The sequence below is a fragment of the Emydura macquarii genome, unplaced genomic scaffold (assembly GCF_026122565.2).
Source record: "Emydura macquarii macquarii isolate MOO-44397 ecotype Brisbane River unplaced genomic scaffold, CSIRO-AGI_Emac_v2 contig_227, whole genome shotgun sequence".
Lineage (NCBI taxonomy): Eukaryota > Metazoa > Chordata > Testudines > Chelidae > Emydura > Emydura macquarii.
This window is the reverse complement of record NW_027130364.1, coordinates 47101-63650: the sequence shown is the minus strand read 5'-3', so window position 1 is coordinate 63650 and position 16550 is coordinate 47101. Positions and strand designations below refer to the sequence as shown.

General features: G+C 47.1%; 2 protein-coding genes across 2 annotated transcripts; one reads left to right on the top strand and one right to left on the bottom strand.

Annotated features, from left to right (window-relative positions):
• Window positions 1–578: 578 nt before the first annotated feature.
• On the top strand, window positions 579–1535 carry LOC137153289 (olfactory receptor 11A1-like). The gene has a single exon (XM_067548453.1). It carries the CDS (start codon window positions 579–581, stop codon window positions 1533–1535), a length of 957 nt encoding a protein of 318 aa, XP_067404554.1.
• An 8667-nt stretch (window positions 1536–10202) lies between these two features.
• Window positions 10203–14659, bottom strand: CCNB1IP1 (cyclin B1 interacting protein 1). The gene is made up of 3 exons (XM_067548445.1): window positions 14363–14659; window positions 11942–12275; window positions 10203–10402 (listed from the first exon to the last, which is right to left on the bottom strand). The coding sequence occupies exons 1-3, from the start codon at window positions 14657–14659 to the stop codon at window positions 10203–10205; spliced, it is 831 nt and encodes a 276-aa protein (XP_067404546.1).
• Between the last annotated feature and the right edge of the window lie 1891 nt (window positions 14660–16550).

The window sequence follows — 16550 nt, the reverse complement described above, 5'->3', positions numbered from 1 at the left end:
TATATTCTCACATAAATATTCAAAGTCATTGGCAACTAATAAAAAGATCTGGGGAACCAGCAAAACTGAGACAGTACAGATTGTAATACTCTGTGAGTTACAGGTGGGATTTTTGTAGTTTAATGGGAATTGCATGACAAACTCCCATATGCCCACAGCAGGTAAACATATAGGTGGGAATATTCAAAGCATCCTAATAGACTTGGATGCTCAGTTCCCGCTAAAATTAATGGGAATTTGACATCCAAATCCCCTAGGCAGCTCTGGAAAATCCCATCCAACATTTTTGTGACAGTTACATGAGCAATTGTTCTTATTTCATTCCATTTGGCCCATCTTTCCTTGAATACTTCCATGATTCATCTAATACAGGCAGTAAGACATTTCATTTCTCTCAATTCGTTGTTGGTGGTCAACCATCTTTCAGTAGAGGATTTTGGTTTTGCAACCATAGGAATGAAAGCCATTTATTGATGTAGGACTCCACTTTAAAGGCTGGGTCTAGTCCCAGAAGCTTTCTGGTTTATTGTCTGGCTGTGCTTGATTTGTTCACTGGGCTTTCTCTAGACGCTGCACACATGGCAGATGTTGAGAGAGGAAATCAAAGTGATGTTACAGAATTCATCCTCCGTGGCTTCAGGATCCTCTACCCATTCCAAATAGGTCCCTTTGTGCTGGTTCTGCTAACGTACATCATCACCGTGGCTGGGAACACCCTGATCATTGTCACAGTGCTGGTTGACCGTGGACTTCACACCCCCATGTATTTCTTCCTAGGGAACTTGTCCTGCTTGGATATCTGGTACACGTCCAACATAGTCCCCAAAATGCTGCAAGGCTTCCTGGATGAGAAAGGCGTGGCCATCTCCTTCAGCAGCTGTGTCACACAGCTTTATATCTTTGGCTCCCAGGCAGCCACTGAAAGCTTCCTGCTAACGGTGATGGCATACGATCGCTACTTAGCAATATGCAACCCACTGCGCTACACGGCCCTCATGAATGGGAGGGTGTGCATCGAGCTGGCTTCGTGCTCTTGGCTGGGGGGCTTCCTCTTCAACCCGATGATAATGGCCTGGATCTATAGGCTACGTTTCTGTGGCCCAAATGAAATCGATCATTTCTTCTGTGACTTCATGCCCCTAGTAAAGCTGTCGTGCAGTGACACCCATCTGATCACCTTAGTGGCCTTCTTGCTCTCAGCTACAGCCACCTTGATCCCCTTCCTCCTGACCCTGGTATCCTACACCTTCATTATCGCAGTGATAGTGAAAAACCCTTCCAGCACCGGGAGGAAGAAGGCGTTCTCCACCTGCACCTCCCACCTTATCGTGGTCAGCACTTTCTACGGGGCTCTGTCCATTGTCTATGTGGTACCGACGGCTAGTGCAGCTGTAAATCTAAACAAAACATTCTCCCTTCTCTACAGTCTTGTCACCCCCTTGCTCAACCCCCTGATCTACTCCCTGAGAAACAAGGATGTGAATGACGCCCTGAAGACAAGGGCCTCTAGACTGATGGATTTTCTAAGACGATAGACAAAAAAAGGGAGTATGGAGGAGTAAAAATGAAAAATACTGGGCTGCATTCCCTTCTGGTGTAAATTGGCAAAACTCCATTCCAGTGGAGCCGTGCAAATTTGTATTAGCTCTCGATCTGGTCCAAGCCCTGCCAGATTTAACAGACAAGGAAATCCAATGTTGTACTCACCAATGCATATATATCGTAGAATCCTTGTTCAGGAAATTCTGGTCTAGATCTGCCCAGTACCTATCACTCCACATGCTCCATTTGCCAGCGGAGGCTGCATCCTAGCTGGAGACCTCCATGGACCACAGCAACCTGGGGTTTGTTGTCCATCAGGACATACTAAAAGCAATGTTTATGGGACTGATTTTTAAAGATCTTTAGATGCCTGAGGATGCAGGTAAGACACCTAGAGTGATTTTTCAGAAGCGCCAAGTAACCTAGAGTCTATTGATTTTCAATGGGAGTTAGACATCTAGGCACATAGTGTGTCCACACCAGGAGTTTTACAGGTATAGTTAAAATAATTGAATCATAGAAATGGGATGGGACCCCAAGAGGTCATCAAGTCTTGCCCCCCTGTGCTGAGGCAGGACCAATAAACCTATCCCATCCCTAACAGGTGTTTGTACAGCCTGTTCTTAAAGAACTCCAGTGACGGGGATTCCACAACCTCCCTTGGAAGGCTGTTATAGAGTTTCACTGCCCTTAGAGTTGGAAAGTTTTTTCTTAATAACTAACCTAAATCTCCCTTGCAACAGATTAAGCCCATTACTTCTTGTCTTACCTTCAGTGGACATGGAGAACAATTGATCACCATCCTCTTTATGACAGCCCTTAAAATATTTGAAAACTGTTATCACATCCCTCCACCCCTAACCTTCTAGTCTCAAGACTAAACATGCAGTTTTCTAACTTGTTTTACTCCGCTGGTGTAAAACAGCACCACTGCCTTGAAGTCAATAGAACTATGATGATTTACAGCAGCGGAATATCTGGCTTGTAATTCACATTGTGGTTAATATTTTCAAAGCTGTGTCAAGGATTTTGATGCCCAATTTCCATTAAAATTGTTCCCTACAGCTATTTACCTTATTTATTTAATCAACTTTTTAATTATGCAAACTTAGATAGATAGATATATAGAATTTAATTAAGACTTTTATTAATAATAGATCAGGATGAATATCATAAACAGTTTCCCAGAAATATTTTCTCAAATACTGAACTGAATTCACATTCACACTTGCGTGAATAAACATTCATTTGGAATTAATTATTGCTGTTGTTTTCCTTTATTTTTATGATAGCTAACAAAGGTGCTGTCATAACTGGGGCCTTGTTTTGCTAAGTGCTATCCACAGTCTCTTCCCCGAAAGAGCATACAATTGAAAAAGACTTGAGTTTGCCCATAAACAGCTGGTGGAAGGACGGTACAGTGGTTGGCGTCCTACCTGCAGAGGCAGGAAACCCAGTTTCAATGTATTGCTCTACCACTTTGTGTGTAACCTTGGAAAAATTGCTTTGTCTCGGTGGGCCAGATTTTCATAGCTATTTAGGTGTATAAATTACATAGATGCTTATTGAAATCCCACCAGGAGCTAGATCTGCAAAGGAATTTAGGCACCTAACTGCCACAGTAGGTGCCTAAATCCCAGAATAAGGCCCCTAAGGAATTCTGCTGCCAGACCCTGAAGATGCTTAACCAAAAGCTATGAGGGAGCTCCTCCGCTCCATTTAAGGCAAGTTGCATGCAGGGACTGCTCACGAATTCGGCAGAAGAACCTATGTCTGCCCCAACTTCATGCATTGCACCTGTGCTTAGGCGTCCGGATGCCTAAAGTGGAGCAGCAGGGTGCATGATCACAGACAGAAATATCCATGTGTAGGACATGTTCACTGCAAAAATGAAGGTGTTGTGGCATTCCCTCCGAGACCTTTTCCACTCGGCTTATCCAGAACACCTTTCCCAGTTCTGGGAGAACACTTCACCCAGTTCTCTGGGATCCAAAACACTCAGTTCAACTCTGGATTTCATCACTCATATTCCTTTATTTGGCACGCGGCAAAGCTTCACTGGTTTGATCAGATTCAAGCATAGAGGATGGGTATAGGGTGTACCAAAGTTACACAGACAACCTCCTCCTTTATATACATTTACTCATGACATTGCATTTCCTATACATTGCACCACACAGTTTTGGCTTGATTGGTTACCTGCAGGAATCCAGTTCCAGTGCCCATGTGGGGGCCTGCGCACGCAAACAATTGATAGTGATGGTTGTCTCTGGATTGGAGGAGGATGTCTGCTGCGGAAAAGTCACTGATGAGACTTCAGATGGCTGAGGAGTCCAATCCATGCTCTACAGGTTTTCCCACATATGTGACAGATGGTTGCATGGAGAGAGCCCAACTGCTGGCCGAGATGCTGTACACTTTCCTTACTCCTCTGCCGTTCTGAGCCTCTTGAGCAAGGTGATGCTCTTCCAAACAGGCTGAGGCTTGATGTAGGATGCAATGGCATTGCAGTCTATTGCCAGCCAGCTCTTCTTTTTCATGCTCTCTCTGTTTTTCTTTCTGTTCTAGCTCTTTCAGTCGCAGCTTTATTCCAACCGCCTCGCATCCAAGGGGGACATGGCTGTGAAGACCCCTTCCTGGCTGGGGATGTGCGCCTTCAGGATTCCTGGCTGCCGCTCCGGCTGCTCCCAGCCCCCCTGGAAATCCCATTTGGGTGAGAGCCTGGATCTCAAGACTAGTCACTCTCCTCCAGCAGGGCAATCAGCTATGCCCTGGTGACCCTTCCAATATGTAGACCTCTCTCTCTGCTCAGCTCTACAATGTCCTTCTTAAAGAGACTGTGGTACTCCATCTCCCGCTCTTTCCTCTTAACTTCTCCTTAGACCGACTTGTGACCCGTCCGTGCCTAGGGTAGCCACCTGAAAATGCCAAGGTCAGCGCAGGCTGTAAAAGGAGAGCAGATTCTCCCAGCACTGGTGGGTGACACTGAAGTCTTCTCAACCAGCCACAAACTGATTCTGATTCCCCACACAGGTTATCAAGAAGCCAATATACAAATACACACAGCCCCCTTTACTGCATTTCAGTCTCTGGCTCCCAATCAGCCACTAGGTCCAGTAAAGAAATCAGTTATTTAAACTCTATGCTCTTTACCAAAAAGGTTTTTCCTGACCCCAAAGGGTCAACCACAGCACCAGATCAATATAAGTTTGAATCTCACCCAAAAAACCACACTGCCAGCCAATCCTTTAGTAACTAAAACTAAAGGTTTATTATAAAAAGAAAAAAACAAACTATAAGAGAAATGTTAAAGGATTAAAGCAATCAGACACATACAATTGATTTGAAAGTCCATATATATCAGGTTTCTAGTAGATTTGTGGAGTTTGCAGGTTTGTATAGTCCCTCCGGTGTACATCCAGTACCTGGATGGGTCTCAGTCCTTTGTTTCACAGCTTTAGTTCAGTTGTAGATGAGATGATTCAGAGGTAGGTAAAGACTGAAAGACAGATTGAAGACAAAATGGATCCCGGGCCTCTGCCTTTTATGTCCTCTGGCCCTTGCCATGCTGCTTGTGGAATTTCACAGGAACCAAAATGGAGTCCAGAGTCACATGAGCAAGTCCTGATGACTCATCAGATATATCCCTGGCTTCTCCCCCTGGGCCCCTTGCACCTGTGAATGTCTTAATGGGCCATTAAGCAGGCTATTGTTATAGCCATCCTGTCTGAGGTGTTACCCAAGCACAGCACAATTTGAAATACAGCTATATCAAACATATCCATAACTTCCATTACACATATAACACCTGAATATAAACATTATCATCTTACTTAGCAAATTACAGCCTTTCTAACAGTACCTGGCATGGCATATCTCACATGAATTACTATGATTTTGACATATTGGTGTTAAATAACTTAATAAATGCCCCCCCCCAATCCAGCCAGCGTGACACCACTGTTCCCGAATCACTCACTGCCAGACACTCTCATCCGCAGGGTGCATCTGACCATCCTCTGGCTAGCACATGCGCCGGAGTCCGCCTGGAACCATGCTCTGGAACCAGTCAGGACGCAGCCAGTCAGGACTCTAGTGCTTCAGACTCTGCCCCCTCGGGTCTACACGCACCTGTGCAGCTGCCTCCTGAATCTGGCCTCGGAGGGTTCAGCCCCCCTGCTCTGCCTGAGCTCCACCTGTGGATCCCTCTGGATGGGACCCTGGGGAGCTCCTGCACACCCCCAAAGAGGCCATGCACCTGCCTTGCCATCAGAAGCGATTCACAGCCAGTGTGGAAGTCAGAAGGGTTTATTAGTTCCCAGGATCACAGCGTAGAAAGACCTTGTTAGCAGCTTAATTACAAGTTTCAGCAGCCCAACTGGAGAGCCCATAGTCTTGGGCTCTACACCCACAACACAGGGGACTGACCTCTTCCAGCCAGCCACCTCCCAGACCCGTCCTCTTGCCCCTCCCTTTGACTCCTTCTCGGGCAAGGTGGCCACTCCTCCTGGTCTCCACATGCCACAACCTGTTGCAGCTGGTTGAGGAAGGGCAGCGTTCCTGGCCAGGTCTGCGCACGTGTGGCTGGGGAAGGCTCTTCTGCCCTCTAGTGGCCTGTGTAATGATCACACACCTGAGTCCCATCGCCAAAATACATGAGTAACATACGTGGGAAAGTGAGGCACACCCACAGCACTTAGAGAAAACCCCAAGAATATCTCCTCTTCAGCACAGACACTCCCTCCCCGATTCCTCCCTGCTTGGTACTGGCCCAAGTCCCCTGAATGTTCCAGAGAGGCACACCCCACAATTTGAAAACCTCTGGTTTAAATACTTCAAGTTACAGAGAATTCACCATTTACACCAATTTAACCCTGGAAGTGACCCATGCCCCATGCTGCAGAGGAAGGCAAAAAAAACCCCAAGGTCTCTGCCAAACTGAGCTGGGGGAAAGTCTTTCTGTGATGCTGGCTGGATTAGGGGGACAATTTACGATACTATTTAACATCAATATTTCAAAATTATAATAATTCATATGAGATATGCCATGTCAGGTAATGTTAGAGAGGTTATAATTTGTTAAATATGATATTGTTTATGTGCATGGGTCATATTTGTATTGGAAATTATTGATGTATCTGTATTTCAACTTGTGCTGTGTTTCTGGGTGACACCCCAGCCAGGATGGCTGCAGCAATGAGCTGCTCAATGGCCCAATAAGGAAATTCACAGGTACAATGGGCTCAGGGAGAGAACCCACGGGCTACACCTGATGTGTCACCAGGACTTACTCATGTGACCCGGAACACCATCTTATTTCTGTAAATTTCCACAAGCAGTATGGCAAAGACCAAGGGACATAAAAGGCAGCCCCAGGCTCCATAAAGCCCTCTTCCCTGGGTAACCCAGCTGGGGCTAATTCAAGACAATTGGGCCAATTAGGCCACCTGGAGTCTATCAAAGAAGCTGCCCCAGCAGTTAAAAGCCTCCATTTCAGGCAGGCCAGGAGGCCTGAAAGGGAGTTAACAGCCAGAGGAGAGGAGGCAGAGCAAAATGAAACAACACAGAGCAAAGAGGAGCGGAGTGGAGCGGAGCTGCCTTGCTGCAGCTGCAGCTGCAGCTGCAGCTGCAGGGCTTGGGGCTATCATCCACTGCCACTACCATACCGAGACAGAGAGGCTCTAGCTGGGGAAGACACCACAACCCTTCATGCCGGTACGAGGGAGCAGGTTACAGACCAGGGGGCCATGGACAGGCGACCCAGGGAAGGTAGTCGGTCTCAGGGACTAAGCAGGGTGAGACCACTCCTCACAGGGTCCCTGGGTCGGGGGCCCGGGGCAGAGGATGGGACGGGTCCCCCCTTCAATCCCCTCCCCGCTGCACCACTGGCATAGCCGCTGAAGCGCAGGATCCACAGGGTGGGACAGGTGCACCCCGCCACAGTGTGTATATGTGCAGGGATCAGTGTGTGTGTATCGCTGTGTGTTTAATATGCAGGGATCAGTGTGTTTATGTGTGCATCACTGCGTGTGCAGTCGTGTGTGCAGGGCTTACAGACCACAGGAGCTGGCAGATGCAGGGTTAGCCCCCCTGGCCTGATGGTTTCCTTCTCCCTCCTCAGCCATGATCGCCTAGCTCCTGCCATGCTCACTGGGAGCACAGCTGGACAGCGCAGGCATCTAGGGGGTGGGTGGGAAATACTGAGCTGTTTCGCTCCTCCCCCTCTCCCCTCCCCTGCCCCATGACAAGACAGTGCCTGTGCCTGCATTGCTCTACACGCACACACAACCATCTCCAGTACAGCACACCCAGCCTGCCTGATCGCCCCCACACACAGCCCCTGCATCGCAAACCTGCATTCCTCCCCCACAGCTCCTGCATTGACCCCCACACCTCCCACCATTTACCAGCCCCTAAAGCCTGGCCTTTGCTCCCCACACTGCCCACTTCTCCCTCTCCTGAGATCCCTTTTTAATTCCATGGCCTCCTAGGGTTGCCACCTGTCCAGGTTTTGCCAGGATTGTCTCTTTGTTGCGGTTGCTGTCCTTGGAAGTCTATCTGGGAGGTGGGCACATGCTGCCTTGCCAGCTGTTCAGTGTGATGGGCTGAGGAACATCCCGGTCATCCTGTGGTTTTGTAGCTCAGAAGTGGCAGCCCTATAGACCTCCCAACAATCCTGGGTCCCACTTTGACCCCAATCCTCCTGTCACAATTGAAGCTGCTACTGGCCTGTGAGACTGGCTGGACTCAGCTCCCCACTCCAGACATTACGCCCTGACTCCTGGTGCATGCAGTTGAAGCATTGTTCATATTTGAACTGGCCTGGCTGAGTGCGGAGGCGGGGCATGGCTGGGCCAAACATGAGCGCTGCTGTGACCTGGGGCAGAAAGCGGGGAGCCAAGCCCAGCCAGCCCTGCAGAACAGGAGCTGCCAATGTAGGGTATCTAGGAGACCGGCTCTCTCTGCAAATCCTGCCCCAGCCACCAACCATGGGGTCAACATCTGGACCCCCAGGGCCTCCCACACCCAGGAAGCACCTGGCCCCCACATTTCCAGGCTTCCTTTTCCTTGGGGGCTGCACCCAGCCCACTTTAGCCGCTTGAAATATTGGGATGTATGACCCTACCCCAGCCTGTGCTGCCCACCCCCTCCGTGGGTTGTGCACACCCTGCCATCCACCTCCCCTGATTTACATCCACAGCCCTGCAACCTGGCATGTGCTCCCCACACTGCCCACCTCCCTCTTTGTTGGGATTCCTTTGTGTTTTCACCCCCCTGGCCAGGACTCCCTGCACTGTCCACACTGCCCACCTCCAACCTGGCCTGTGTTCCCCGCACCACCATCTTCTCTGATGCTGGGATCCCTCCCCAATTCCTATTCCTTGCCTGCATGCCCCACCCTAGCTATCTCTCCTATTGCTGGGATCGCTCCCCAGTTTACCACTCCCCACCCACCTGGCCAGTGCTCCCCTCGCCAACTGACTCCATCACTCCTAGAATCCTTCCTTGATCTCACACATCCACACCTAACCTGCCCTCCCCACCTTTTGCCCAGCCCCCTACTCCCAGTGCAGAGATGCTCTATCAAACAAGAACTAGAAACCAAGATGCAAAAAATCAATTTTTTTCCTTTCTCTTTTTGCTAATCTTCATTCTGACAGGATGAATGACCTATTTACAAACGTCACTTTATACAGTGCACAACTCCTGCAAGATGGCAAAACCGACCCGGCTTCTCCCATTGCGTGGCCCAAAGTTTATAAATCCTGGTGAAAGTAAGGAGTAAATTAATAATAGTGAAATTAACACAGCTGAACTTTCAGTGGAGGGAAAATAACTGTAAAGGTATAATGGGGTGGAATGTACCCAGGGGAATACAGTGGATAACACTGAGAAACACATACAGACACATATGAACACAAGCATAGACATAGAAGCAAAAACACACCTACACAGAACTATGTGTACACAGACATAGAGCTATGCACCCTCCTCCATTCAGAGATAAATGCACACAGCAAGAGGCACCTATCCACATGCATATCTGTGTGCGTACACAAGAGAGAAAGACACACTAAAACACACACAGACTTAAACACACTTATTGACTTACACACACAGAGAACACACAACTATCAAGATTTATGCATCCATGTATACAGACAAATATACCCATGCAAAGATTGACCAATAGACATGCAGAAACAAACACACACATATTTTTTCACACACATGAACAACAATAAATGTGTAACCCATTAAGCAGAGTACAATGGCTGAGATCTTCAAAGGTATTGAGGTGCCTATGAGGATCTTGGCCCAAGTGGGATGGGACACTACAGTCAGAGGGTGTCAGTTTTACAACCTGAGAGGGACACTCCAAGGGTGAGAGAGGTTTTACAGTCTGAGGGTGACAGTCTGCTGATGACAGGCTGTGACAATGAAATTGACAATCAGAGGGGACAGGGCAATACAGACTAGGATGAGAGGAGTAAAACAATCTGCAGCTGACAATCAGCGAGTGATTACATTACAATACCTAAAAGAAATATCCAATACTGATGAGAATCCCAGCCCCAGAAAATAAGCATTTTTGCTCTTTCTCCCACTGATGAATGGGCTGAATTTCCAAGAGGCAGATGTGGAAGGCACATTACCGGTTACATCCTCTTCATCTTGTAGGCCCTGCTGCCTCCAGGATGTGGCTCTAGCTCATTGCTGGGAGAGGCGAAGGTGAAGAAACTGTTGCTGGATTCGCCCAAGGGTGGGGATGTGGCAAAGAAGGGTTTGAAGTGGAAGTCTCCCTCCCCACACCTGCCCCGAACTGGCGTGGTGTCCCCAGGGAACTTGGCAGCATTACCTAGGAAGGGAGAGATACAGGGTCAGTTAGATGCTGGATTCTCCATCACAATGTTTCCCAACCTGGAGTGCAGGACCCCCTTGGGAGGATGCCAAAGATTAGAGGGGGTCCATGAGGCTTCAGTAATATTGAGGTCATTTAGCACCCATGAGCTCTGGCCAGAGCGAAAGAGCAGTGCCCCCAAGCGCCACGCCTGCTGGAGCAAAGAAGCAGCTGCGAGAAAGCAGCAGCCCCGAGCTACACTCCAGCTGACACAGAGGAGCAGCCCCCCATAGCCCACCCAGCCAAAGAGGAGCAGCCCCACACCAGTGGGGGCCTGGAGCAGCCCCAGCCAACCCACCAAGGCCCACTTGTATTACCCTCAGTTAGGGATGGGAAAAGGTGGGGCCACATAGTGTGTGTGGAAGCAGCTGTGCCAGGGAAGGCTTAGCTTCTGACTCAGGTAAGAGTAATTTATTATTTATGTATGTTAGTCTTGTTATTATTATTAACATTATATATGTTTATGGCCAGTGAGTGAGTGGAGGGGGAGGCAAGTGTTTTACCTCGTGTTAAATAGTGGGGCTTTCACTTAAAAACGTTGGGAACCACTGATCTATCAGGATAGACATTAGTGACTACATTGATGTGACAATCTAGGGACTGAACGAAAAATCTCCAAATACAAGACCATGAGTGACCACAGCTTGATTTAAAGGCAAGGGCTAAGGTTGGGATTGTCACAGGAAATGGTGGGATTTGAAGGTTTGAATCCCTTAGGCCTAAATCCATTAGCCAGGATTCGTAAACCTTTAGATAATGAGATACCAGCTGCTAGACAGAGACAAATGCCAATGCTCAAGAGTCCAACCCCCAAAATTCATGAGATTTGCTTATAAAATCATGAGGTCCTTAATATTCTATTATATAAAAAATTTCCTTCTGGTTCTGTAGCAATTATTGGTCACAGCTTCTCTCTTTTCTCTGCAACCATGAGGTCTAGAAACGTACCCTTTTTTAAGTACACCAATACCCAGAGACTCACAGTAAAATCTGTGAGTTGGTGATACCGCACAGCTAACTAAGCTTGGAGAAATTACAAGGGATGTTCAAACCTTTGGGATTCAGGATGTGGATTAACCCATGTTCTGAAGGAATCCTCTCTAAATAGGGAGACAGGAGCTTAATCTCCCTGGCCCATTAAGTTCTTGGCTGAGGTTGAGGCTGCCAAGGAAGGGGACAGTCAGTGCTTTGTAAGGTAGACAACTGTCCCAGCTGAGGACCTATCAACTTGTCTCACACAGGAGTCTCCAACCAGATATTTCACAGCGGTTGGATGTTGCTGATATGGCAGCACTTGGAGAGTGGCTGCTCTGTGTGGAGCCCTCCCACTCCAAACACACACGTGTGTACCTCCTCCTGCCCTATGTAGAAGGAGATTTCAGTCTCTATAGCCCACTAAATCCTTGTCCCCTCCACTAACAGTGTTAGTGTAGTGACTGTATGCCAACGTTTGTAACCTCTGTGAGAAGTGGAATGAGACTCCCCCAAGGGTCTTACCCAATGGAAAGCCAAAGACAGCAGGCTGAGGCATCATTGGAGGTTCGTGGGCAGCCTCCTGATTAGCCACGGCAATGTTGCGCAGACGAAGGCTGTCATAGAGGCCCTGGAGCTTCTGGTACTGGCGGTTGCGCTCCATAAGCTTCTCAGAGAGCTCGCTGAACTTCTTCTTGTACTCTTCCAGCACCTTTTTCAGGGAGGAGACCTCACCCTTCATGGAGGTCAATTCCATGTCCTTGCTCTGCAGCTGCTGGGTGTATACCTTCTCCATCTGCTTCAGATGTCCCTCGGCCTTGCTGTAGGTGTATTCCTGGTATAGGCGCTCCTGGTGAACCTGCCATGTGGAGATTATGGAAGGTGTGACAGACTTCTTTGACCACTGATTGTCAAAGGAATGTCAAGTCACTCCATTTGAGATATAGTAGCAAGATTATAGTATACCAAAGGAAGGATGGTCTGGTGTTAAGGCACTGGACTAGGACTTAGGAGACATGGGTTCAGTTCCCACTTTTGCCCCAGTGACTTTGGGTAAGTTACTTAGGTCAATATTTTCAAGAGGAACCACTAATTTAAGATGGTCAATGTAAGACACCAATAGACTGATTTTCAAACGTGCTGAGCACTCCACACTCTAGATGAAGTTGATAAGAGCTGTGGGATGCACAGCATCTCTGAAAATCAGGTCATATGGATCTCATGTTGATCACTCAAATGTGAGGCACCTAAAATTAGTGGATGCTTAAAAGTGTTGCTTTAATATCTGTACCTCAATTCCTTATGTGTAAAATGGAGATAGTACTGCTGACCTATTGCTCATAGGGGTTGAGGAGAATTCATGAATGTTTGTGAGGTGCTTTGATACTGTTGTGATGTGAGGAAAGAAAGAAAGAATGTGTAACAAAGATAGCAAAGATGGAGAGAACCTTCCATGGTGACAGACAAGGAAGAGAGGAATGGTTAAAAGAGCAATAACGTTTTACACGGACAGTTGGATAGAGAGGGAGGGAGCGAGGGAGACGTGCAAATGCCACATTCTGGTGATTTTTGAACCAGAGGTGAGGGGCAACCTTCTCAGTGATCCCAAAGCCACACAATGAAATCACAAAATGGGATTTCTTAATCCTATTCCATTCCTTTTGGCTTCTTTCCACAGTTTTCAGGCCAAAAAATATAGCATGGTGGCCCTTTAGAGTCAGCTATGACTCTCTGCCCTCCATGTATAAGGTATAGGTAGCCATAAAGACTGACTTTTGGATCTTTCATTCCTTTAGCAAACAAAATCTCTTCCCAACTGTATTTTCAAAGATGCTTTTGAAGGTGTCTGACTATCTTAAGTAGGTGTGACACACTGCACCCCATGCCCACCCTTACAGTCTAATTGTCTTGTTTAATGCAAAGTATGTCATGTAAGGTGCTTTTGGAACGATCATGACATACTGATCATTATTGTTATAGTAGTATGTTTTTTCCAATGTCATATGTATGGTTATGAAGCTCTGCTATGTAATATTCCCAAATATGTGCCTCATGGCTTGAGGCGGATCTAGGCAAACACTAACAGCACAGAGGTAGTTCACGCTTCACTAAGGCATGCATAAAACGACCCAGATCTTCCAGGAACAGTGGATTAGCCTAAGCATTTGATAAGGGGATGCTGATGACTTAGGAGGAGGAGAAAACTATGCAGGAATACTGTTGGTCACCTGATCCTGAACGGGGGGAGGGGTCGGGGGAGGGAGTGAGGACCCACAGGGAGGGGGAAGGGACATGTTGAAAAGGGGGACATTTTGGATGCTAGCTCTCTCTCTTGCAATCCAGCTACAAACAACATAAAGCAACTGAAGCATTGACTATGGGGAGATGGCCTAGTTGGACGCCGACCAAGCAGCCTGTGGCGAGAACCATCTAAAACTGTAAGGTTGCTGAAAGTGTTAAGCCTAATTTAGACTGCAATTTGCTTTTATTTCATCCTGATCAAATCTGTCTTATAATCACTTAAAATCTTTCTGTACTTAATAAATGTATTTGTTTTATCTAAACCAATGCATGCAGTTTGAGTGTGTGCAGAGACTTCATTTAAAGTGACAAAGCCGGTGCATATCAATTTGTTTGATAAATTGACGAACTACTTTGAGCTTGTAAGGTTCAGTGGGCAGCACTGAACTTTGCAAGACAGAGGTTCCTAGGGTTGCATCTGGGACTAGGGGTATTTGCTGGGGTCATTCAATTGCATAATCCCATAAATGGCTGGCCAGAAGAACTCACTCACTAAATTAAGAGCCGCTTGCTTGCAGGAGGCTGTGCGTGGGCTGGCCCAGGAGTGGGGGTTCACACAGCGGAGCAAGTGCAAGATGGGCCCCAGGAGTAAGAGACTGGGGTGACACAGCTATAGACCAGTCCAGATTGTCACAGTGGGTTTACCTGATATGTCCAGAAGGCCAGTGCACGGGAGCTGATGTCCAGCACAATCTCTGGCCGCAATCCAGCCAACACCATGGCCTTGTATTCCTCAGAAGGGCTAAGCTCGGTGCGGACAATGTCTAGCTTGCCAGACAGGGCGCTGTTGCAGGCGGGACAGACTGCTGGTGAACGGCTGAATTCCCCACTGCCGTGCTGGTCACAGAAGATGTGTGAACAAGCTGTGACCCAGGCATAGCCCGAGAGCTTGACACGGCACTTGCGGTAATTGCACAGTAACATGTCCTCACACATGGACATTTTAACGAAGCCAACAGCAAGGGTCTTGCCTCCGAAACAAACGCCCCCTGGTGGAAGGAAATCTCAGCACACCAAACCTATAGAACAAAACAAACATGCAGGCTGTGATTCTCAAAGTGGCCTAAGGGAGTTGGGCATCAACTCCCATTGAATTATGGGATTCAGGCATCTAACTCCCCTTATGCTGCTTTGAAAATTCCACTCTAAAGGCCAAAGTGGAAACACTGACACTTTTATGCAGCATCAAAATAACCGGTTGGATATTTTTCTTCAGAAGCCTCTTGTCTCTGTGAAGGAAAAATGGCCCAATTTTCAAAAGTGGTGGCAACCAAAATCCCACATTTGGTCACTAAAATGGCCACAGAGTTTCCCCAAATAGCCTTTAAAGTAACCTAATTGTCACCCCTCATCCCCATTTTGGGGTTCTGGATAACCCATGTGTGAAACTGGCCATGTCCCTTCACAAGATGACGTTTCTTCCAGTCTAGTTAATATTTTTGAAGGGGCAAGTTTAATTCTTTTAATAGTGTCCAAAAGCCACATTGGGGGAGTCATGCATATCAATGGTGGTAAAGGAGCACAATTCTCAGAGGTGCTCAGCTTTTGGGCATGTGCTGATCCAGCCTTTTACTTCTGCAAGTGCACATGGAGACTGTGGTATACCAATGCAGGTTTAGCCTATACTAACACGAAGGTGTTAGAGAAAGGTGAGGTTGGGAGTTAGGAATCCTGGGTTCTGTTCCAGCTGTGGGAGAGAAATGGTGTTTAGTGGCTAGGAGTCAGGACTCCTGGTTTCTATCCCCTCTTCTGTGAAGGCAATAGGGTCTAAGGTGCTGACAGGCTGCACTCCTGAGTTCTATTCCCAATTATGGGAGAAGACTGTTATCTAGTGGTAAGAACATGTAGGACTGAAATAAAGGCTCCTGATGTTGCTTCCCAACACTGCCATAGATTCACTTTGAAGTGCTGTTTTAGCCAGAGATTTGTGCTTTATTGTCTCAATGGCCAAAAAGAATGTTGAAGTCGAGGTTTGCAGGAAAAACCTAAAAAGGGGTTTAAAAATTCTAAGATTGATGGATTGAATATTTGGGTAATTAAAAAGAGTGGTGTCAGTATCACGACTTTTTGTAACATTTAGAATATGTTGATCAGTTTTAAGAATAGGATTTTTAAATAAAGATTAGTAATGAGTAAAATCCAGTAAGTGACAGTTAAGAATGGCAGTTGGAAGGGAGATTCACGCCTCTTACTGTCACCCCCCTTCTCTATTCTGATGCAAACCCCTCCTAATCTTAGCATATTAGGAGGGCACTTTACATAACCCCCTCTCTTTTCCTCCGTACATAAACCCTCCCTTCCAGGTGATCTTTAAGCTGATTGGTTAAGCTTGGGTGACCAAACGCTATATAAAGCTCACAGCTAGCAGGCTAAAGCATTGTATAGAGCTGACCACCTGGAGAGAAATAAAGAGATGAACTCACAGATTGAGCTGAACACCAGGAAGAACTTGTGGTGAACAAGGAGCTGCGTGGTGGACTATGGACAACCAGAAAAAAGACTTCAGTGGAAGCTTAACAACTAAGCAGCGGAAAGCATCACCAAAGCAAAGGTGTACCTTAGGCTTTAGGCAACCGGGCTAACTGAGTCCCCACTCTGTGTCTGAGCCTAACGTTATCCTTGTGTTGGTTTTTGGACATAGCAGAAGGGTCTTCTCTGACAAACAGAGGGATGTTTTTAAAGGTTGTCTGCATGTCAATAAAGTTAGAGAATCTCACTCAGACCACAAGCATCCATCTCAACCCATCCAGTAACTGCCTGGCCTAAAGCTTGCTGGATGATAGATGTTTAAGTATAGATTGTTAAGGATTATTAGTATAGAGTATAAGTATTA